Below are 24,913 nucleotides of genomic sequence, written 5' to 3' on the forward strand. Positions count from 1 at the left end.
GATTTCCTCAGCACTTCAGTCAGAGCCTCATACAGAAGAGGAACACAGAAGCCGTCTCTTTAGAAGATGACTCTAGAATGTTTAGAACCCTAAACATAAGTGGGCTTATTTGGATATCCAGATAATACTAAAGGAAATGGGAGAGAAGCATTCATGTTGTTAATTAAAGGGTGGTTCGAAGATAACTGTATATCCTTGCCTGCCCAGCAGTCTTGAGGGATCAAAGTTAAACTAGACGAAGGTCAAAAGGAAGACAGCCATGATGTCTATATCCCTGTACTGACAAAACAAAACGGATAACCACACTCCCTTTTTTGTATGAAAAAAAGATGCACAGCTAGATAATAATATTTAGTCTGTCTCGGTAGGAGCTTTTGGTTGGTTCCTATGGACGTGTAAGACAGACGTACATTGTGACTAACACACAAACACACATTTAAAACAGAGCCGAAAAATGGCAGCATCAGAACTTACCGTGTAATCGATTCGATACAAAAATGAGCGATAAGGTACAGGAAATTAAACACACAAACGACGAACCAATCGTTTAGCACAAATGAAGCAAAAATAAAATCCAATTAGATGATTAATTTTTCCTGTATTCGAGGGCAAGTTCAACTAAGTTGAAAACAACCTGACAGCAAACAATGTTATCTTCAGAAACAACAGTGCCAGTGCTATTTGTGTTGAGCCTACTCCTTCGAGAGGGGTGTAGTCAAGTCACTAGCAAATGGGTTCACAGGGGCTGCGTTAAGCCGCACAGGACACCTGTCCCTCGAGATAACCATGGCTCTTCATTAGTAATAATGGTGGCTTTTCCCTAAAGCTTCTTTTTAGGAGACCTTTCACTCTTACCTATTACAGGAGAAGCAAACGACAGTGTTATGAGTATTCTTTGGAATTTCGCAGTATTACCAGCGAATATATTAAATCAAAATGCGATGATAAACATTGTGGGGAAATGTACCCGTGCCCACTTTATTCGTATGTGTCTGCCATCTATGCAAGGAGCAAGTTGTGCCCCACTCAGCCTTTCTTCATCCCGCAGGAAAACTAAAGTCAATAAACATAGAAAGTGCACGTCCACTTAGAGGATTTTTGCAACTATTTGAAGCAGTGTGAGCTGCCCCTCAAAACATTTTAGTTTAGTGGATAAGATTCAAGAGCTGTGGGGCAAAACTCTACCTCTTGTCAGTGTTAAATTCTGGTAGCAGGGAAGGGCTAACTTGCAAATGTCAGACTTTTGCCACTGGGAGGTGTTGACCTCACCCTGCTCAAGTTAACTGAAGTAAGTGAAACACACATTCTTGTGTAACCTCCCTGAGCAATGTCAGCTTCAAGAGAAGACATCTCTCCAGAGACAGGCTCAGACCGGAAGCACAGTGTGTTCCGAAGCTGTTTCCGGCATTCCATGTCCGGGAGTATATGCAACACAGCATTTCCCTGTGCTAAGCAATACCTGCATATCTTGTGCGCTTCATGTCATTTAAAGAAATCGTTTATCTTTTTGTCAGATAACACTTTTTAGGTCTGACCTATAGACTATTATCTGTTCTCTGTGCTACAGCCATTCCATGGGTGTCTGAGTCGCCAGACAAAGAGACATCCTACTATTTTTTCTCTTTGTGCTCTGCAGTTGAGGTCACTACCTGTTCAGAATTTCTCTGTCAAGTCCATCATTTTGGCCTGAAACTGAAGTCCATTAGTAATGTAATAAGTGGGCGTTCTCAGACCTTTAAATATGGAGAGAAGACTCCTGGCTTAGGCTGATGGGTCTCTGAATCTGCCCTGCAGGACTTCAAAGAGTACCCATATTTGGCATGTGCCATCTGGCATGTACATGCATTCCACACGCATGTGCCTGCAATCTCACCCAGCTGAGTGTCAATGATTCTGAGCTCACTTTGCAGCAGCTTTAATTGTTCCATCTAGCATGAGTGTCACCCAGGCCTGTTCTTGGTGCACAAGCTCATGGAGCTCGTTTGTATTGCTATCAACCTCCATGTTATGCAGGAGCCAGGGACAAGCAGCCGATGAAAGAACTCCACCGGCTGCCATATTGAAGTGGAGTGGGAGAATCCCCATATAGGTCATATAAGAAATTACATATAAGTAAAAATGTGATTGCCGAAAGGTGGCAGCGTGTCTTTGTTTCTCTATGGGAGCATATGTTTGCATGTGTGGTTGTTGCTGAGTGTTAGTATGTCTTTCTGTATGCGTCATGCGTTTGTGCATGTGTGTGTGAAAGGGACAGTGTGTGAGTGACTCTGTGACTGTCGGGCAGGAATCATCCCACACAATAGTCACTAATCCAATCCCGGTGTAAGGCTATCTCGACAGCTGATGACCCAGAATCCTTCCAACCCAAGTACCAGGCTCATTTTTGACCTGATGTTGTGCCCCTCTGGCATAATGGTGGTGATTCTCAGCATAATGCTAGTAGTGCTTGGCATAATATAGGCATCCATGTCCTGGTGGTGCACATCCCTGTTCTAATGCTCACTTTGGAATCCCCACAATGATGCTGCCAACCTCTAGAACAGTGCTGGCCTTGATATCATGGTGGGGATTCATGGCTCGGTTTAGACAAACATTCATATGCAGTAGCTGTGAAATACAAGAACATTTTGTGGATAGTGGATCCAAACAAGATGTGAAGAGTTTAAGATCAGAGGGCTCATGCATTTTACTCAAAATGTGCGGGTACAAAGTAGAGTACATTGACCACTTCTTGTTTTTCTGTCCTTATTACACTGGGCTTAGGCCATTTACACTGAGCCTAGGCCTTGTGCCTCAATCTGGGTGCAGACAAATATGTGACTGCTCAAAGGATTTTTATCTCCGATTCCTCTAGGATCATAGTGTTGAGAATTAGCAGATGTGTGTTGGTGCCATGGCCTATATGTTCCAGACTTCTTGCTCCTGATCGTAGAACCCTCCATAATACTATTTAACTAGACCTATGAGAATCTGTTTGTGTGAAGCATGGGGTACCAAGAAACATAAAGAATGTATGTTTTCTTTTGCGCACTTTTTAACCTGTTAATATTACACATGCCCCTTTCTGTGCCTTGCTGGTATATCATGATGCACTTTACTCAATTGATAATTGTTTTATGCCACTAATACACTTTATATGCGCAACCTGCGGCGTTCGGATATTGTGATCTCTGTTTGTCTTCTCTCTGCTTTCATGACTGCCTATAGGATCTACACTTCTGACACCTCTAGGACTATAGCGCTTTAAAAAAACAAATATATACTTCTTTTTGTCTGATCTATATGCTCAAGACCCCACGTACCCGAGACATAGAAAAAGTATTAATAACCTCTATTGATTATTTCAACAATATTTGTTTCTTATGCTAAGCTCGATGTGCATGAAATATATAAGTTATATGCTTTCCTATACACTTTACTAGTTGTCAATATCATATGAATACTCTATGATACCTCATTGAGTCATCATGGTATATTATTATGCACTTTACTTGATTGTTAACTGATCTACGTCACTAATGCAATTTAAAAGTCCGACTTATGGTATCTGGATATGGAGATTTCTTCCAGTTGTTTATTGTTGCTCAGAATGTGTACTTGTTCCTATTTGTACTTTTGTGGCCTTTTGGCCGAAATAAAAAAACTAATATTTTTTTTAACTAAGCAAGCTGTATTGTTGCTTCTGGAGAAGAACAAGTTCAAAAAGCTGAACCTGGAAGATGTTATGAACTATAAAGTATTTTCCACTTTGTGTACTTTACATAATTGCTTAAACATGAAGCTTGTCATTATTTAAACTTTGGTAGTCATGTAAAACATTTAATCCATGAGATAACTGCTGGCATTTCAGGAGAGCTGTGGTTTCAATATCGTAGTCCCTTTAGGGAACAGAATGACCCTATAGCGAAGATGAAATCTGGACAGTTGGACACTCTGTTGGTGAGGGTCTTTGGGTGACCATTCGTAATGGACAGTATTGTGCTGCCAATGGTAACCTTACATTACCATTAGCTTCATAGTGCCATCCAATATGTAATATGGGTCAGTAAGCGCAGGTCACGTTCAATTTCCATCACAAAACGTATGAGTGAAAATAATAAGCATTAGCAAAGCCAGTAGGTCTGTCCACGTCATGGTGCTTTTTTTTGTTATGAGGAAGAACACTAACAGCTTGAAGGGGGCGGGAGGTGGAGATAAGCAACACGGACAACCGGAAGGTGGAGGGCAGGGGTGGGAGAGAATAAGCACAGACAATAGGGGGTGGGAGGAAATAACACAGGAGAGTGGGAGTGAACCGGGAGTAAGCAACATGGACAATGGGAGGGTGGTGGGTGGTATGGACTAAGCAATGGACAATGAGTGGGGTAGTAGGGAACAAGCAGAAGAAAAACAGCAAGAGTATCGGGAGGACCCAAATCAATATAAAGCAATCAGTATTTGGCCCATGCGCTAAAAGAACAAGCATTTGCAATGCAATAGGTCTCGCATTTATGCGAGTCTAAGCTATTGGTATTGTAAATAACGATTCCTTTTATTTATGTATTAAAAACCAAAACATAAATAAAAGGCTGTGTCATTTACAATGCCAGTAGCTCGAACTCGCGCAAATGCGAGACCTATTGCCTGGTGGCCATCTCCTTGTCCCCTGATGTGCTGCGATACAAGGTCACTGACCTATTGCATAGAGACGTTCATAATTTGTTACAATGACTTATTTTATCTAGCAAGAACGAGATGCTGAGGTGACCTTACTGGGAACTCTAAGATCTGGATAACATGAGGGCTAGCTCTGCTGTCACGAGCTTTAAGTTGCAACGCTGATCGGGGGACCTGTCACCTTTTGGAAAGAAGGCCTAAAAACCGAGACACTTATGTGTGGGTGAAGGGTGGGAGAGGACCCAGTGAGCTCATAAAGAAGGGGTCCAAATGGAGTGTGGCCCCTGCCTGGACTCTCTTGAATTATAGGACCACACTGCCGATGGATCTTCTCTGTGAACAAAACAGCCAGGTGGCAATTAGGATAGCAATGTTATTTTTGTGGTCACTAAATGTGCAGTGCAGGAAAAAGGTGGCTCCTTGCAACACGTATTAAAGACGATGGAGTAATCTTCCTCCATCCACGCCCATCCTGCCACCTCACTGGACGATGATAGAGGGACTGGCATGGATGGCGGGGGCCTCGAGAGTGGCGGAGCTGCGTAAAGGAACGCCGCAAGGCCCCAGAGGAAGGACACTGATGGGTGCAGCCTGGAACCTCTCTGAGGGCGGAACAGCGCTGGCCTGAGTGATGTCAGACCTGTGTCCTGTGCTGGCAGGGACGGTGGGGCACCAGTAGTTGTGGCGCTACGCGGGCCAGTGCTGCAGGGGTTCTCCACAACTGCTGACCCCAAATCTCAGAGAGGTGCGAGTTGCCTTGTATGATCACTATGACACTGCCAGGCCTGGCCATCTTTGTGTGTAAGACTAATTCAGCATACTGTAGAACACATTAAGCGTAGGAAAGACACTCCGGGGAGTGAAATGGCCCACGATGCGGCTGTAGCATCAACACGGACTATGACTGCTGCCTACACTCTACATTGCAGCTACTGGGGATCAGGCGCAACGAGGAAAGCGCATTGGAGTGTATAGATCACTTGTTCTCCACAAACATCTGTATACAGACACACGCACACAAACAAACACATCTACATACTGAAACACGCACACAAACACTTCTGGACACGGACACAGACAGGCTCACGCAAACACATCAGTATACAGACACACGCACACAAACACATCTGTATACGGACACAGACACGGTGATACGGATTAACAGACGTACACATGCGTACATCAACACGTTCACTCTGACACTTAAGCACATCTGTACCACTTCCAAACCAGCATCCACGCACAATGAAACACTGTTCCAGACGTATTAGGCCAGTAACATGAGCAAAAAAAAAAATGTCCACAATAAGCCACCCTCGGCAGACCCGTTAACTTCCAACCCGCTATGGAAATGCGAAGCGGCAATGTGGGTAGAAGATTTTTACCTGGGGAGCTATTCTGGTACTGCGGCCCCTGCCGGAGCGATGGGCAGACAGGACTTCTCCTCCCTCAAAGGTGCCTCACGGAGGGGTCGGGCAGCCTTCCCAACTTTGAGCGCAGCTCCTCTACCAGTTGTTGACGTCCTGCTGGGCGGGGTGCAAAGCTGACGCTGCTTCCTCGCTGAGGTGTCCTTGGTTACCCAGCAACGGCACAGCTTCTCCAGTGATGGAGTCCTCCTCCTGGAACTCGGGCCAGAGCGGTGATCGGCAGACAACAGCTGTGCGCCGACAAGCGCACCGAGCCGTATAGGTGATCCGTGGGTTCAATTAGATGCAGGCAAAGCAGCCTCCGTGACAGACACCAGCTGGGCCCAGGTTAAAACATACATCGACGTAGGGTCGCTTAGTACGGCACTTAATATGGTGTAGAACGTGCATGCGCCACTGCCATGTTTACGTCAGGCAGAGATGCGCGACACACAAAAAAAGTGCGAACATTGCAGACGAAAACTGTAGTTGGTGGCCGCTGCTTCTGGACTACACGGAAGTCAGTTTGCCATCAACAGCCAGTCAAAACCAAGCTAACAAAAGCTATACAAACATTCAGCAAATGGCAAGCGGCAGGAGAAACTACCGTCGCTTGCCAACATATAGAGATTACTTTAAGTCTCGCTGAGACAGCGCATGCAGCGCATGCGCTGCCAAGGCGAGACCTAAAAAAGAGTAAGTGATGGCTGCACGTGCTGCCCATTTAGAAGGCAGCAAATAAGAGTGACAAAGAAGCCAACAAATAGTAACCAATGGGCAGGCTGCAAGCCCCTAGTTGTACACGAAACTCTTGCAAGTAAGAGCGCATGCACAGGTAGCACATGCACTGTCGCAGATGAGACCTAAGAAGACATGAAATATTGTTTTAGTTCAGTGTTGTAAAGCAGTTGGTAAGATCAGGCAAATGTGTCTTAAAGAAAATAATTGATTTGTCTGTTCAGAATGTAGCTCGTACAATATTAATTGCTGTGTTGTGCGTGTTTTGGTGATCAATATTATGCTATTTAATACTTTTTGGCATGATTCAGTGCAGAAAGTACTGGATGGCAAAAAAGCATCATACTGAAAAATGTCAGCAATGAATAATAACGTGGCACTTAAAGCAAATGGAGACATCATTTTTCTCTAACTAAAATTATATAGATAACAATAATTTGGCTTATTTGGAAATGTGTACAGGTAACCAGGGCTGAAAACAGCACAATGATGAAATTACATATCTGTTACCTATTACCTTTACAGCATTTTTGAAATATCAAAACCTCAGCCCAGCTGAAGTGCATTATAAAAAGCTACCATATGTTTTGTCCTGTTCACACCTCTTTGAGTCTTTGCCAGCCTGTTGTCACTTCAAAGTACTAATCATTCAAAGCAAAGGAGGCCACGGATGGGAGCGTTGAAGTTCCTGGGGCGGCCAAGAGGGACATATGTATTTACATAGACCTTCTTCAGACTATGGTGCGGAAGGTAAGAAGACCCACCCACCGGAAGGGTAGAGAGATCTTCTTGAACACCAATGGATGCTGGGAAACGTTCTCCCTGGCTATATACGGCAAGCAAAAGCGCATCCCTCTGCCTAGTGAGGAAATGTGCGGGCTTTGTGTGCACCGTCGCTAAATGCCACTTCAGTGAGAAGTTGGGAAAAAAGAATAATAATCCTTTTTTGTATACAACCCTCACCCACTCTAATAGTGGCATGCTTCATCAATAGGTTAATCCTTGCACCATGGTGCAAGGGTGCTTGCATTTGCGCTAGGCAGCCCAAACAGTGCCAGCACAGGGACAAGGGCATGAATGCATTGTATTATTTGAAATAACGCATATTGCTGCTCTTTCTATATGACGCAGCGCACCAAGGTGACTTGCTGTGCTGCGCCACGTTCTTAAATATGCCCATAATTTCTAAGAATTTGTTAACAGTGTTTTTGTGTAAGTAGAAACATTCTGTGAAAATATATGCAAACATTTATGCAACAATTATTCATTATGAAAACTTTGTTCATGGAAAGGTCAAGAAATAAACATTTCAAGTTATGTCAGCAATCTTTATTCATGTCAGCTTTGGATCAAGCAATACAACGTCAGCTTTTCAGGCCTACAGAGTAAATATGGTATTTTACTATGAATTTTGCATTTAAATGCATTTATTTTTCATCAAAGCCAATCCGTAAATTTTGCACATTTATAATAAACTACATCATTTTTGTTTTTTTATTAAAATGCTTCCTCACATGTGTTCATGTAGCCATCATCCATGACTTGCAATAGTCTTGTGTCGCAAAGGCTGTACCTGTAAGACTATTGCTACCTTTTTTTTCTTTAAAATCAATTTTTTTTCCCACCTACAACCAGTCCTGCCAAGTCCCACGCATCACGCATTAGACTACCGCATTTTAATGTGATGGTCCGCATCACCGCATTAAAATGCATAGTCAGGCATTATTAGCGCCTGATCTCTGGGGCACGCTGAACCTGGTTGAACTACTGACCACAATCGCATCAGCGTCCTGACTCAAGTGCCGCTGCCAGCAAGGAATCTGACTGAATGCAGTGACTGAGACTGACTCGTGTCCTCTCTCGGGCTCTTGCCGCGGTGGGGCTGGTCTCAACTGACTGCATTAGCAGCATCTGAGACCCCGCCCGCCTGGCTGCATGAACCTTCCAAGCCTGATGCTGTCATGTACCTGGCCTGCAGAACTCCGTGCTTATCTGGGGGTTGTCACATAATGCGAGTGTTGCTGTTCTCTGGCAACGTGAACTGGCACCACACCCAGTCAGTGACTTCTTTCCTTTGGCACTTGGACTTCGGCCTGCTGGCGACACCTCCTTCTCTGAGGCTCTCACAGGTCGGTCCTCATCTCGCGTCAGGTCCCCCTTGGAGTGGACACACTGTTGAGGAGGAGCTGTGTCCGGTCGGCATATGTCGTGGCAGTATGTTCAATTTCCTCCCTGCCGGCCTGGCCCCCTGTCACCCAGGAATGAATTACCGTTGTGCTGCGCACTCTGCATGATAAACAGGAGGATGCCGGTGTTCGATAATTGACCCCCTGCGCATCTCCTATTCCTAACCTTGCCTTGTGCTACTGCGGTGCCCTCCCAGGCAGTCATAGACTGCCTTGTGTCCAGCAGTTGTCTCGCTGACATGAGTCTCACAGTGTGAGCAGGAGACAGCCAGGCTAGCGATCTCCACTGTGCCGCGCCAGTAGCTCCTCTCTCTCACAGTGTGTATGGGATCATTCTGACTCTCGGAGACTCCAGTAATTAATTAATTAATTTATTAAATAACCTGCCGCTGACATTTAAATGTTTATTACAAGAATGGGTGGGGCCTCTAGCAGGGCATAGCGGCATTGCGTCATGCAAATGGGTACACTTTTCCTTTGTGCACTGGGAAAGTAACACTAGGTCCTCGAGGGAAATGCATGTATAAGTTGGATATCCTTTGTTAAAGTTCCACATTATAGAGTGGCAAAACATGTTTGCTCAAAACCTTATTTTACAAAATAATATTTTTCTCTGTGTTGAATTTGCGTTTCCCAGGAGACAGGCATCTCTCTGAAACTCAGGGCTCGATCTGTTTGCCTTTAGTGTGAGACGTCTATCTCTTCTACGAATTCAGACATCCTTTCCATACACATCCAAAGATAATGTAAACATTTTAAGTGAACATCACCACGCAAGAGGGAGAGGTGTGGCGCAGCGACCGTAGCGGCAGACTCCGAAGTGCTGGGCTCGTGGTAAACTCTGGGCGGCCAACTACGCTATGCTCGCGTAGTTTGTGCTACTTCGCGCTACGCGAATTGCACGTAGCACAGTGCAAAAACGCGTAGCGTAGTTGGCATTTTTTGCTCGCTCGCGGTCCTCAACTTCAAGTTGGTGACCGCGAGTGAGCAAAAAGACATCCCGGCGAGACTTTTTCCTTGTTCGCGATCAGCAACACCGAGCGTGGGAAATAAACCTCCCAGCAAGATTCTCAACGCGGAGGGTCAGGTTTCTCATTGTGAGTGGTTGTGTAGGCTCGCGACCGCTCGAGATGAGAAACTACCAGTCCGCGTTGAGAAAGCTGCCGCTCGAATAAAAATCTACCCGAGTGGCAGAAAACAGCTCACACTGTGGGAGATGCCGTTTTCAATGATTGCACAGTGCGGACAAGCATCCGGTACTGTGCAATCATCCTGAACAGCACACTACGCAGCTTGCGTAGCGCTACGCCTATCTCATGTAGTAGCTCAGCTCAGCACCTTGTGACTGTGGGCAATAGCTGACGCAATCTCCCCGATGGCCCTCAGCGCCTTGAAACTCTTAAAGGAGGGATATGTTTGCACTTTAGAAATAGAAATTCTTATTAAGTGGTATTGAAAGACTAAAATACAAGAAAAGACAATTGATCAGGAATATATTTGTAGCAACTACCAACATAAACAAATATAATTTTCCAAGTATTTTACATGGCGGATTATTTAAAGGAAAACATATTCTCCATATTGTTTTATGAGTTATAGGTATCACATTGGCACACATGGTGAAATTATTGTGAAATGCCTTTCACGGCTCAATTATTAGTGAGGCTCAGACTTTTATCACTCTAATAAAGGAATGTGCGAGGCTCATTACACACTTCCTTCCAAATCAAATCTCTAGTCCTTAATGCTTCATTAAGCTCCTAATTCCGGAGAGAGATTGATTGACCTGAGTAGAGAGACCAGTGCCATCTGCATGTATTTCTTAGGATGTTGTTAATAGGAACCGGTCTGTCATCACCGGGATACTACAGGAAGCTTAACCACTGAGCTCTTCTTCCTATGCCGGCCATGGAATCAGGACATGTTGGACCATTATGAGAAAATTGGCTTTGATTTTCCAAACTCAAAAAACCTTAATTCAACTGCTAACACTGCAGCTGTTTTTCTGCTCATTGATTCATCCAAAAACCTATGCCCGTCAAGATTATTATTGTTTGCTCTGGCGAAGCAATCTCCTGGAAAGTATTTACTGATTTATCTATTTATTTATCTCTTTTATATAGTGTAGATTTTACCCAAAAGCCAGATTAATATTCCCGCTGGAAAGAGGTTGGAGTTATATCTACTGGCAGTTTTGACTCTCACCATAAAGTAGGACAGAGGGTTAATATGCCTGCTGCAAAGAAAGTCTACCAGCATTTACAGAACTGCATTTTATGTGCATAGCTCAGTGGGTTGCTGCTTTTGTGACAGAGATCCCTTTGTTACTTGTGGGTCAGCTGCACCTGGCGCTGAGGTTAGGGTGGAGGGTGCTGATTATTTAGAAATAATACCTTTAAAAGCAGCTGCTGCAGAGTTCGAGTTTCTCGTTGCTCAAATGAGTGTGATTGCTGATCTTTGTCTGTGTCCATGGACATCATTGCATGATTTTGGTCGCGAGAAAGTGTCACTCATAGTTCTTAAATGTCACTCATAAATAAGTACATTGAAACTATGAAAATGTCACACATAAGCAATCTGAAACTTTGGGAGCTATGAACAAAGCTCTATGCTCATTCAGAGATACTTTACATATCTTACTAACTCAAGGGCCTCTCACTGAAATTGGTGTAGTCAGAGCGAATTCCCCATTGCATTGATTTATTTATGAAATGAAACACACAAAAAGATTTGCCCTTTTCAAGATGTATTAGTGAAATGCTCTCTTTAGTTTTGGCATGTAACCAGATAATCTTGAATTTTCTCTCACCAGACCTGCATTATGTCTTACAGTGATTCATATAAGCAACCTATCCTATTTGATACAGACACTGCTATCACCATCGCACGCTAGAGGTAGCAAATACATTCCGATGTTAGAGTATGCTTTTGGTATAGGATTGGTATTAGTCTGCCATTATATAGGTATGTAAGGGGCATATTATCAAGACAGGCAATAAAATTATCGCCGCTTTGGCGGCAGAAAACTGCAGCTAAAACGGCGATAATGGGCTTGATAATATGCTCTATGGAATTCCAATTGAAGCTCAGGTTAGATGTCCATCACATTAACATGGGCTTCAATTGGAATTCCATAGAGCATATTATCAAGCCCATTATCGCCGTTTTAGCGACAGTTTTCTGCCGCTCAAGCGGCGATAATTTTATCGCCTGTCTTGATAATATGCCCCCAAGTAGGTTTTTTTTTGCGATATTGTTCACAGTAACAATTTATTGTGCCTCAAACATCAGTCATGGGTAATATCTTATTCAAGACGATGAAATAGGTGTCAATACCATGAGAGGAGGTGTAGAATTCTCCATCGTCCCTATAGCTAACCTTCAATTCATCTCTCTCATCTCTTTCATTGTAGGTCAAGTAATCACTGCCGGCATAGCAGAGATCATTTCCGGGTACTCCTTCAAGAACATCCTCAGTGATGTAAAAGGAGAAAAACAAACCAGAGCCGCGGCGGACAACTATGATGACAATTACCTTGGTAAGAGCCACTGGTCTATGTGTTTACCAGCACAATAATAGCGTTCAAAGAACAATGTTCTGCTAGGATATAGCTGTTTGGTCAATGGCCACAGGAGGTACAGCACAGATGCAAGGTCTTATAAGAGCGCTCAAACCAAACACACACACATTCAGGCTGACAACTTCTGCACAAATATAATGGTGTCCGGTCATTGTTACGTGACAGGATTACTGTACAAGATTTATTCACTGTAATGTTTGATTGAAGAGCTGACACATGGCTGTACACATGCTATTTGTTAACCAACAACTGCAATGACGTATAAACTGTTTCTTGCTGCTGTTATGATCTCTTGAGAACCACTTAAATATGTAATATGCATAATCTCTCAAAAAGTCAATAAAGAGATTAAACAAAAAAAAATCAAGGAAAATGTTCTACTGAATTTCTTCATCATTTTAGATACACATAGGGCTTTATTATGTACTGGGTGGAGCAGTATCTCTCGCTGGGATACCACTCCCCCCAATCACAAGTAGCACAGTGTTCCCCATCTGGACTTTCCAAGTGTGGGTACATCATGCTAAATGTTATCAATTGGTAAATCTGGGCACCAAAATGTGGATTGGACAGCAAACACAGCCTAACCCAGCCCATGCCCAACCTCCTTTTATGGCACATGGGAGCATAGAACAATCCCCTTGCGAGTCCACACCTTTGCCGGCCAGCCAATGCCTTTCCCACCTACCTGTTAATGCCGTCTGCAATGCAAACCCCTATCTGGCATACAAATATGTCAACTGTAAATAATGTAAATGGGATGAAGTACCCTCGCCTTCACATTAGAAGGATATTGAAAGTAACTAAGGCTTTCCTTGATCACATAAAGGAGTGGGGTCTTTATAATGTCAGAGAACACTGAGGCGTGTTGCAATATCCTTTGAAGATATGGCAGGGGGCATTTAATTTCTGATATTTATTTCTTATTTCCCGATGCCTGGAAACACGCCAAAGTCAGACCACTACTCAAAAAACCCTCCACCGACCCCAGCAAACTCAAAAACCACCAGCCAATCTCCCTGCTCCCATTCCCAGCAAAGGTACTGGAAAAGATCATCAACAATCAACTCATGACACAGCTGGAGTAGAACCAGCTGCTCAACTCCTCCTATACGGCTTCTGCAGCAATCACAGCACTGAAACCACCCTGATCGCAGCCACCGACGACATCTGAACCCTCCTCAACCGAGGAGAAACAGCAGCTTTGATCCTCCTCGACCTCTCTGCAGCCTTCAACACTGTATCCCACCACGTGCTGATCGAAAGACTCCACCACATCAGCATCCAAGGGAACACGCTCAGATGGATCACCTCCTTCCTCACCGGAAGAACCCAGAGGATCCGCCTCCCACCTTTCACCTCTGAGCCCAAGGAGATCACCTGTGGTGTCACCCAGGGGTCATCCCTCAGCCCCACACTCTTCAACGCATATATGACCCCACTGGCTAACATTGTCAGGTCCCACGGTCTCAATATAATTTCCTACACAGATGATACCCAACTTATCCTCTCACGCACCAATGACCCCCCCAACCTCCAGAACCAACTTCCACAGGTCCATGACAAATGTCGCAGACTGGATGATCTAGACAGAATTACTGATCTTTGGTATAAGCAGCAACACATGGAACAACTCCTGGTGGCCATCAGACTTAGGACCCACACCCACTCCCTCCAACCATGCCAGAAACCTTGAAACAATCCTTGTCAACAAGCTCACCATGAAATCACAGATCAACGCAGTCTTCTCCGCCAGCTTCCTCAATCTGCGCCTGCTAGCTAAGATCTTTAAGTGGCTACCCCTACACACAAGGTGCACTGTGACACAGGCCCTCATCACCAGCCTACTGGACTAGTGCAGCACCTTTTACAAAGGAATCACCACACACCTCCTACAGAGACTTCAGACCATACAGAACACAGTAGCCAGACTCATCCTTGGCCTTCGCTAACGAACCCACATCACACCCCACCTCTACAACTCCAGTACAGAAGAGATGCCAATTCATGCTGCAGACCCATGCACACCAAGGTCTACACAACCAAGGACCCGCATACATTAACCACCACCTGAATTTCCACCAACCACTGAGAAGACTATGCCTCTCCTCCCTTTCACTTGTCCTTACTCCCTGCAGCCACTGAAGAAGAAGTGGAGGACACTCCTCCCAAATTGCAGCAAAGACCTGGAACAGCCTCCCCAGGTGCCCCCGGACCATCACCTCACTTCTGGAATTCCGAATGGCTCTCAAGACCTGGCTGTTCGAATAAGGAAGTGCCTGGATACCCTATTGGGTGATTAGCCATGCTTTTTGAATCCCGATGATTGATTGATTGATTGATGATATATGGTCATACAATTACCCTTGTCCCCAAAAATATTAAATGTTTGGTTTCTTGCATATGAAAGAGCCTTTGTGGTTGATGCTGAGAGGTAGAGTAAATGCTGAATCTGCAGTCAAACACAGCCACATACAGATAACAATTTGTTGCAAATAAAATAAGCAATTTAATGTAATTCGCTTTCAAAATTGCTTACAGTCCTAAATGTGTGGTAATATGAAGAGAGATTTCTGCTTTCGTGATATGAACTCTACCCATTAAGAAAAATAAAATCATCTGCCTTAAATGTCACCTTCATCAGTGCCTAATTTGAGCCAGTGGTTTCTGGTGCTCAGAACCGGAAACTTAATTGTCAGCACCAGCACTTATGACAGTCCGCACATGGTGGCACTGTCAGTGGAATTTAGAGATAAGGACAAAAGCTGTTTATTAATTCAATACACAATTTAAAAAACATGACTAATACCTACCACCCAGGCCGTTCCAATAGCTTTGGGGGCCTGGAATTGTCACATTCTTAGAGTGATGATTAGTAGTGTGTTGGTGCTGTCATTGTCATCTCTGGCGGAGGCAACAGGTGGTGCAAGCTGCAGTGGTCTCCTGACGAGGGTACCCACCACTTATGTTTCATACAAATTAAGTACTGCTTTCATGTTCACGCATTGCATAGTACAATTGTTGAGGATACTTGATGAATAAAGAGCAAGTGTAATACTGCCCATCGGCAAACCTTGCGTAGTGTCCGCTGACCGACATTTTGTGTCAGCACTCGACTGAAATACTTTCTCACAGTGGAGCACTTAAATCATTTTCTTATTTCAGTTAATTATACTAGATTGTAATAGGAAAACAAGAGAAAGTTTGTCATACATATATATATATATGTCAGGCTTCCATGTTTTAAGCAAAGTATAACATTGAAACTGGCTATTTGGCTTGCGATGCATTGGAGGAGTTTGTGGGAGTTGAATAGATAGGAGAATATTCCGGTGAGTAATCTATGTTTAATCAAATCAAGACCATAAAATAGCTTCTTTTAACAGGGTGAGTGCCAAAAATAAAATACTGAGTGTTTGCCTGCTCAGGCCTCCTCTCTGTCACACACTCACTATCACTCCCACTTCCTGTGTCCTAATCAGTCGCTTCCGCATTCCTACCCGTGCAGCCCTTCACCTACACATCCCACCAGCATTATACATTAGACAGACGGAGGTGGACGTTGGCAAGCAGCACATGGAATGTTAATGGGTCTGGCCTTCCTGATCTGCTGTCAAATCGTGTGTTTTTCTATATTTCGATTTCACTGGATATGTAATGATTCTACTTTTCTGTTGCAAGTAACTACAAACATATGAGCTTTGACATGTGGTATGTAAACAAGGAAACAATCAAAAAACACAAAAGGCCTAATTAATCTTTGACAGTTCCCAGTCCCCGTTTTACTACCTCTTTTTTTTTTTATAAATACAGAAACCTCACAGACTTCCCAGAGGCATGTTTAGAACTAATTTCACCAGTTCAGTCATTAGTTCAAGTTTTTTGCAAATGTGCCACAAATCCCATAACAAGCAACTTTGTAAGACTGCAGCTCTGGATGTAATTCAGTGAGTTCAACCTAAATACAGTCACAGTGAGATGCTGCTGCTTGCTGCTAAACAATGTGCACGGCTCAACTCCATCTTCCACTTGGTTTTAGAGGAGTTGGCTGCCACCTGACCTTTACAAGGGCACTCATTACACCTGCCTCTTCACAAAGCCATTGTAAGGTATGTAAAATAGTTACTCCTGCACTCTTTTACGCACATTCACAAGCCTTAGTGAATTGTTCCCAAAACATCTCCATTTGGAATATTCAGGAAATACACATATACTTGTAGTTCAAATGGAACAGACTTCTTTGCACTTTTACTAATAGTGAGTTGTACATTTCAGGGGTGATCACAAAGGCATATGAGAGTGCGTAGAAGAGTACGTAACACAGGACTCCTGTGGTAGCACCTCTCGAGCAATCAAAAACGCTGTCAGAATTGTGTTGCTACACAAACTACTCTCGAACTACATCTATAACATAATCCAGAAATGTTTCTGCTTTGGGAAAAGCCAAGCATTACAGGATTGTTGGAAATCTGGTTGGACATTAATCTCTTGAATGCGCGAGGGATGTGCATGTCATCGTTTTGCTATCACAAGCACGAGTACTAGACTGCCTTTGAGATTTTTTGGAAACTTGGTAAATTAGGTGTGGAAAACATGCAATGATTCATTCTCCACCGCAAAAGGTATGTGCCGACTTTCCCATCCATTTCTATTCATTTGCTTGTTAACGCATGTAGGAAAATGTTAGTCCATACCTCCTGAGGACATGCACAGGCATTTTATTTGTGCCCCTCCTATCCCCTTGCCTTTTGTGGACTTGGCCTACGGTATCGTGGGCTTCTCCCAAGCAGACTGATGGAAATTATGTCCTGTAAATCAACTTTTTCCAGAGTTAATTTCTATGGCAGATTACCTGTGTCCCTTTACTTGCCTGTCTTCATACCTACACAGAGCAATGTGTAGAGCTTCCTTGATGTCTCCATTTATCTCTGGTTCTTTGAGATCTGTCATTAGACAAACCCTTTTGCTATTACAAAACATGTACACTTGTATAATGTGGTTGTATGGACTTTCTACCAGCCCTCTTCATGCATTATTCGGCTGTATTGTCATTCTCATTTTGCTTCCTCCTACCACAGTATACAGATAGAACAGGGCAAAGCCCCACTTCACCCACTGGCTCTTTTCTGTGTGAATGATGGCATTCTGCCGAAGCACAACGTCCTCACCCACATAGAAAGTACCCTACATTGTGGGCATTTTGGGCCACTGTGTGCTTTTTCCTAAAAATATTGGTTTTTAACTTTAACTTTACATTTGTAAAAACATTTTTTGCTGCTTGCATTTCTTTTGAGTGCCAGCTTTATGCAAACCAGTCCAAAAAGCCCATCATTGTATGTGCATGTATACACACGCACTGGGCAGCTATCTTTAAAAGGGCTTCCATCCCATTTACCAAATAAATCAAAGATGTCTGCCTGTCCATGCGCACTGATGCACATGCAGGGCAGCCATCTTTGAATGTTTTAGTAAAACGTTAACAGAAAACAAATCAAAGATGGCTGCCTGCACATGCACAATTGTGTGCATGCTCATGTTTTTTAAGTTTTTGTTTTTAATAAAGAGCTACGAAAACGTTAAAAATCATTGGCAAGGCCAAGACGCTGGCAGCCAATGCCAGATTTATTGACTTTGCAAATTGATGTTATTGCTTGTGTTGCATGCTACAATAGATGTGCCTGAAATAGAGTGTCAACAGGGAATAACCTGCTTGTATTTTACGCTGGTTTAGCATTATACAGTGTTGCTGCATGGTAACTGTTGCATACTGACCTCTGCAGCAGGAAAGTTAACCAACAGCGCATTCCCATCAATGAACGTTAACAGAAGAAGAAGTGGCTGGGCATTTCGAGCATTTATATAGCACGTGTGGCAAACAGAGTTGACTTTTTGTTATTTTGAGGATAGGCCATCTATTACTCAACCCAGTGCCTCTCTTGTCTTAATCTCAGGAGGAAGCAAGACTAGGTTATTTTTGCAAAGATTTCGAGCCCAAGCCTGAAATTTGTATTGGAAATTCAGGGCATGAGAAGATGTGGTCCAATCTGGTAAACGCAGAGACCCTCGAAGTGAAAATGCCAGCGCGGATGCCTAGAGATCTGCGCTGTTACTCCAGCTATTGCAGATTTGATCCAAAGTTTTCTGATTCCAGGCAATTTACTGCATCTAGCTGTGCTTAAATATCTGGAATATGATGTAACAAAAAACAGTTGTACAATATTCTTTCCCAATTATATACCTCCAGCCCGCCATCCCTTCTTGGCTTCTGTACCAGGTCCCAGGCGAGCCTCAAACACTATAATGTTTTATGCTCAGCAACTCATAAAGTTGCTCTTTGCAGGGTTCTCCGCTGCTTCTTGAACCCACGCCCGCACTATAGTACATATCTAAAATGTCAAATGTGGACTATTTTCCTTTGGGGGTTTCTTTAAACAGCCGTGTGATTCACCCAATATCAGGAAGTGGTTTGTGAATCTTTGTGATCCTTCCACGAGAGATTCACATCAGATTATTAATGTTTCCCTCGGTTTCAAAATGTAAATATGCTATAAATGAATGTACTTAAAAAGAGTGTAAGCGCTGACAATGTGCATTTCTGCAACTATCATAAACATATCAATACAATGAGAATACAGAATGGATGTCTGATGTAAGATTTTTTGGTGAGATGCATCTGTTATCTTCAGAAACATTCCATGACTATGCAGAGGAGCCTACTTCACAATTGTATTTCAGTTTCCGCCCACACACTTCTTCTGAAAGTCCCTGCAGTGGTACTTCCCATGAGACACAATAGCTGCTACTGGCGGGACATTGGAGCTGGCGTCCATGCAAAGGGCTGGTTTCTGAGTACTGGTGCGATGGAGTGGTAAATACATCATGCTATGTGGGAGCCTAGCTCATAATTGCGTTTCACTTTCCACCAACACATTTCTTTTGAAAGTCCCTGCAGTGGTACTTCCCATGAGACACAATAGCTGCTACTGGCAGGACATTTGGAGCTGGCGTACATGCAAAGGGCTAGTTTCTGATTACTGGTGCGATGGGGTGGTAAATACAATATGCTATGTGGGAGCCTAGCTCACAATTGCATTTCACTTTCCACCAACACATTTCTCTTGAAAGTCCCTGCAGTGGTACTTCCCATGAGACACAATAGCTGCTACTGGCGGGACATTGGAGCTGGCGTACATGCAAAGGGCTGGTTTCTGATTACTGGTGCGATGGGGTGGTAAATACAATATGCTATGTGGGAGCCTAGCTCACAATTGCATTTCACTTTCCACCAACACATTTCTCTTGAAAGTCCCTGCAGTGGTACTTCCCATGAGACACAATAGCTGCTACTGGCGGGACATTGGAGCTGGCGTACATGCAAAGGGCTGGTTTCTGATTACTGGTGCGATGGGGTGGTAAATACATCATGCTCTGTGGGAGCCTAGCTCACAATTGTATTTCACTTTCCACCAAGACATTTCTCTTGAAAGTCCCTGCAGTGGTACTTCCCATGAGACACAATAGCTGCTACTGGCGGGACATTGGAGCTGGCGTACATGCAAAGGGCTGGTTTCTGATTACTGGTGCGATGGGGGTGGTAAATACAATATGCTATGTGGGAGCCTAGCTCACAATTGCATTTCACTTTCCACCAACACATTTCTCTTGAAAGTCCCTGCAGTGGTACTTCCCATGAGACACAATAGCTGCTACTGGCGGGACATTTGGAGCTGGCGTACATGCAAAGGGCTGGTTTCTGATTACTGGTGCGATGGGGTGGTAAATACAATATGCTATGTGGGAGCCTAGCTCACAATTGCATTTCACTTTCCACCAACACATTTCTCTTGAAAGTCCCTGCAGTGGTACTTCCCATGAGACACAATAGCTGCTACTGGCGGGACATTGGAGCTGGCGTACATGCAAAGGGCTAGTTTCTGATTACTGGTGCGATGGGGTGGTAAATACAATATGCTATGTGGGAGCCTAGCTCACAATTGCATTCCACTTTCCACCAACACATTTCTTTTGAAAGTCCCTGCAGTGGTACTTCCCATGAGACACAATAGTTGCTACTGGCTGGAATTTAGATAAGGCGTCCGTGCACAGGGCTGGTTTCTGATTACAGGTAAGATGTGGTGGTAAATACAATGAATATATAGGATCCTAGCTCTTTTCAGCTCCACCACCACATTTCTTTTGAACCTGCCACGAAACACCATACTGGCTTTTGGCCTGAAGTTGGAGCAGGCCTGTGTACACAGGGTTGGTTGCTGATTGCTGGTCGGAGGTAATAACAGAGTACAGATGCTGCACGATTGATCTCAGGATGCACATTAAACAGTGTTTCCTGTGCTAACCAAGGTATTGTTAGTGAGATCTTTGATGAAAGAAGGCGAAATGTCGTAGCCTCCTGTTCTCCTCTTCCACGTCTTCTGCAAAGAGCCCTCCCCAGCTGACTTTAACGTTTTGCTTTGCATTGTTTCCTCTTAGGCTACTCCGTGAGTGTCGGAGAGTTCACTGGGGACTCCACACAAGGTAAGCATTGAAGAGGGATTTGACCGGCCAATTTCCCAACCTAGCCCTTGTCCACTCATACAATGTTTATTAGCCGCTTTATGCAATTTCAAGTTCTTAAAGGGCCCATGCAGTGCAGTGAAAAAATCATTCTCTTCTCCCACTGCTCAATCCTAAAAATCACCAATAATAGGCATTCTAGAATGCTGATTTGACTGATGACGTCTGCTGAGGTTTTGAGATGTATTATGACGTCATTCACCCAATCGCTCTTTTAATGGGATATATTCAGCGTCAGAAATTAATATATATTATATATCCATCAGCAGTCCATTAAATATTATGAAATATATGTTACAGAAGGGTGTGAGTGGAACACTCTCAAAGGTGAATGAGTGCAGGCAAGACACACCCAGGGGCAAATTAGAGGAGAGATAAGAAGGAAGGGGACAAATGGAGATATGTAGACTGACAGGATGAATAAGAGGACCTCAGAAGGGTATGTGGAGAAGAGGGGAGGGGATAGACACGTGGATGGACAGATAATGATGGGCCATTTGGATAAGAGAAAGCTAGATATTGCAAACGCTGGAAATGAGGAAAGCAAGATTAAAAACATATGTAAGAAAAAAATGGTCATATGTGGACGTACCCACCAGTATGAAAAAGAGAAACCATGTGACTTTATGGGTTGAACCCCCAGAAAGAGCTGGGCGCGTGAACCATGTAACACCCACTTCATCATTAAATGCTGAACCATCAAAAGGACCTGGGCGATTGAGAATTTTAACACACCCCTTCATCATTAAAAGCTGAACCCAGGGACATCTTAAGGATTCTGGGGGCCCTGGGCCAAACATATTTTGGGGGCCCCTGTTCAGAACAGCTTTGAATTTATGATCCAATTTGAGCCCCTGTTTCCCATGCAGTTTCCGCTTCCTCGGCTGCGTTAGCGATCCAGTTTGCATCATAGGCATTAACCTATATATTCCCGATGTAAACGGACACATGACGCTGACAGCAGTAGGATTTAGTGTTTTCTGCCCTGCTACTAGGTTTTTAATACTTTTAAAATTGTATATGTGTGGCTGAATTACTCTGTGCTTTTCAACAATTTCTCCTACCTACGCGCACTTGCACTTTACTTGATTCTGCTTGCCTACACTTCCTTAGCTGCTCCGATTCGCATCTCGCTTTTCCTCCAGTCCAGGTCCACCGTGGCTGATACGCCGATTGTGCGGAGGGCTGGGGTTACTATCAGGCTCCTCACTTCCACCCACGCAGTTTCTGCTTCCTCAGGTGCGTTAGCGATCCAGTTTGCATCATAGGCATTAGCCTATATTCCTGAGACAAACGGATACGTGCAGCGGGCACGCTGCTGGCGCACCAAAGGCAGGCCCGTCTGTGCCCGTCAGCATTTCGGAGGCGTCTGGCACCGGCCATGCTACCCAGTTCTCCTCCGGTGAGTTTCTTCCACTATATTACAATAGGGAAAAACTGCTTAGCCTGATGCGGCTACCATTACGCCAGTGTACAGCGGCTGATCCGAGCCTGGAGGTAGACTTTCGATGCAATAAGTGCAACTGGTCTCTCCTTCAGTCCAGGAAACTCTCACCCAAGATCTTTCCACGCAACAATAAGTGTAAAAACAATAAGAAAACAGAGGACTTAAAGGCCACCCTTTTGAATTGTCGCTCTATGCAAAAGCATGAACCACACATGTGTCACCTACTTTTAGACGAACAGCCTGATCTTTTACTTCTCACTGAGACCTGGCTGTCTGAAGCCTCCAACCCTACTATCACCTCGGCCATCCCTACGGGTTTTAAAATCCTTAGGAGGGACCGACCGAGTGGTAAGGTGGGCGGTGTCGCCATAATTTACAATAAAAAACTAGACTGCTCTCCCATCCCGATGTAAAACATTGAGGGGGCAGAGTCCTTAGGCTTCTGCTGTACCTTAGTCCCCATCATAGCATAGCTGTTTTTCTGATTTACAGACCTCCAGGTGCAACTGGAAAATGTATTACTACGCTTAATACAGCCACCACCTCCCTGGCCTTAAAATACAACAACTGCCTTTTCTGGGAGATTTCAATATACATATGGACAATGGAAAAGACCCTCAAACAATTTCCTTGTTGGAGACGCTGCAGACCTGCAACATGTTTCCATCTATTTCTTCAGCCACCCATGAGAAGGGCCATACCCTAGACCAAATCTTTCACAACTTTGACATATCTGTAAGCCTACCTTACCATTACCTGGTCTGATGACCTCATATTAAAATGTGTCATTCCCAACTCTGCCACAGCCCCTCAGGCTAACGCAGGGCAGAGGGTCCCTAATTACAGGAAGTTCCATAAAATATCCATCCCGATGTTAGCAGATGCTCTCGGTTGTTCCTCAACGGAGTCATGGCTCTGAACCAACATTGGTGCAGAGGTACCGGTTGTTTCCCGCTCCTCAAAGAGGTCGGCCCCACCAGCTATATGGTTAAACGATTCCCTCAGATCTAGCAAAACAAATTGTAGAAAAATTGAATGGAAATTGGGTAAATCCTATCTACCTGAGGACAAGAAGGTGTATAAAGACACCTTAAAAGATCATTACATTTTCGTGAAGGCAGCCAAGAAAAACTTCTTTCAAACCAAGATAGAAAATGCCCAAAATAAGAGTAAGGAAATCTTTAGCATAGTTAAATCCTTTACCCTTACCACCCTGAAAGCCAGCACAAAGGAAGGGCCATGCACCGAAGAATGGTATAATCAAATAGCTCAATTCTTCCACAAAACGATCTCTGTGATCCAACAAGCCTTCACTAACATCTCAGAGGAAGAACTGACCTTCTACCTTAGTTCTTCTAGCAAATTTCACCTCTTGGATCCTCCATCTTTACTAGCTTTCCCTGAGTTTCAGCTTGAAGAGTCACTGACCCTTCTCCAAAGCATTAAGTCTGGCTTTCCTACCCACCCATATCCAGCAAATATCCTGCACCTATTAGCTCCCACCATAAACCCCATGGTAAAACAGCTCATTAATGTTTCCCTCTCCTCAGGCAACATGCCAAAATTATGGAAGAATGCTAAGATTCTTCCACTGATATAAAAGGCTAACGCCAAATCGACAGACCATGCCACCTACAGGCCAATCTCCCTTCTTCCGGCCCTCTCCAAAGTATCAGAGAAGCATGTAAACAAGGCCCTCCAAAAACACAGTGAAGTTGGGAAGCTCATTCTTGAGTCCCAATCCGGTTTTAGGGCTAATTACAGTACAGAGTATGCTCTGCTGGAAGTGACTGAATTTCTCAAGGGTAAGCTGGACCAGGGAGGCATGGTTGTTCTGATACCGCTCGATCTGTCGGCGGCCTTCGATACGGTCCCGCATGAGAGGCTCCTGGAAAGACTTGCTAACATCGACCGAGGGGGGGGGGGGGGGGGGGAACCGCCTTAATGTGGATGTCATCCTTCTTGGCAAATAGTTCTCAGGACATCTGGCTTCCCTCTTTCTCATCCCCGGTTCTGGCCATGAATGTAGGTGTCCCTCAGGGCTCCATTCTCAGTCCTACCCTTTTAATATATATCTATCCCCCTTGCATTTCTGGTAGAGGAAGAGGGCGTCAAAATAGTTTCCTATGCTGATGACACTCAGCTGATTTTTACCTGTGAAAAAGGAACCGACTTCGACGGGGCAATGATTAGGTCTTTCCTCACAAAGGTTATTAACTGGCTTAAGATCAATCAACTGAAGTGCAATCCTGACAAAACTGAAGTTGTTTTCTTTGGTAATCCAGAAACACCTGACTGGAGCCCTTGGTGGCCAAAAGATCTGCC

At 44.1% G+C, this 24,913-nt stretch overlaps 1 protein-coding gene across 1 annotated transcript in view; it reads left to right on the forward strand.

Annotated features, from left to right (window-relative positions):
• ITGA8 (integrin subunit alpha 8) overlaps positions 1–24,913 on the forward strand; it is a 652,632-nt gene that overhangs the window by 200,807 nt on the left and 426,912 nt on the right. Inside the window, exons 7-8 of the mRNA XM_085631247.1 lie at positions 12,400–12,525; positions 21,058–21,102. Of these exons, the coding sequence (XP_085487373.1) occupies positions 12,400–12,525; positions 21,058–21,102 (171 nt within the window). The remainder of the gene's footprint in view (positions 1–12,399; positions 12,526–21,057; positions 21,103–24,913) is intronic.

This window comes from Triturus cristatus, chromosome 10, assembly GCF_964204655.1.
Source record: "Triturus cristatus chromosome 10, aTriCri1.1, whole genome shotgun sequence".
In the NCBI taxonomy this organism is placed as follows: domain Eukaryota; kingdom Metazoa; phylum Chordata; class Amphibia; order Caudata; family Salamandridae; genus Triturus; species Triturus cristatus.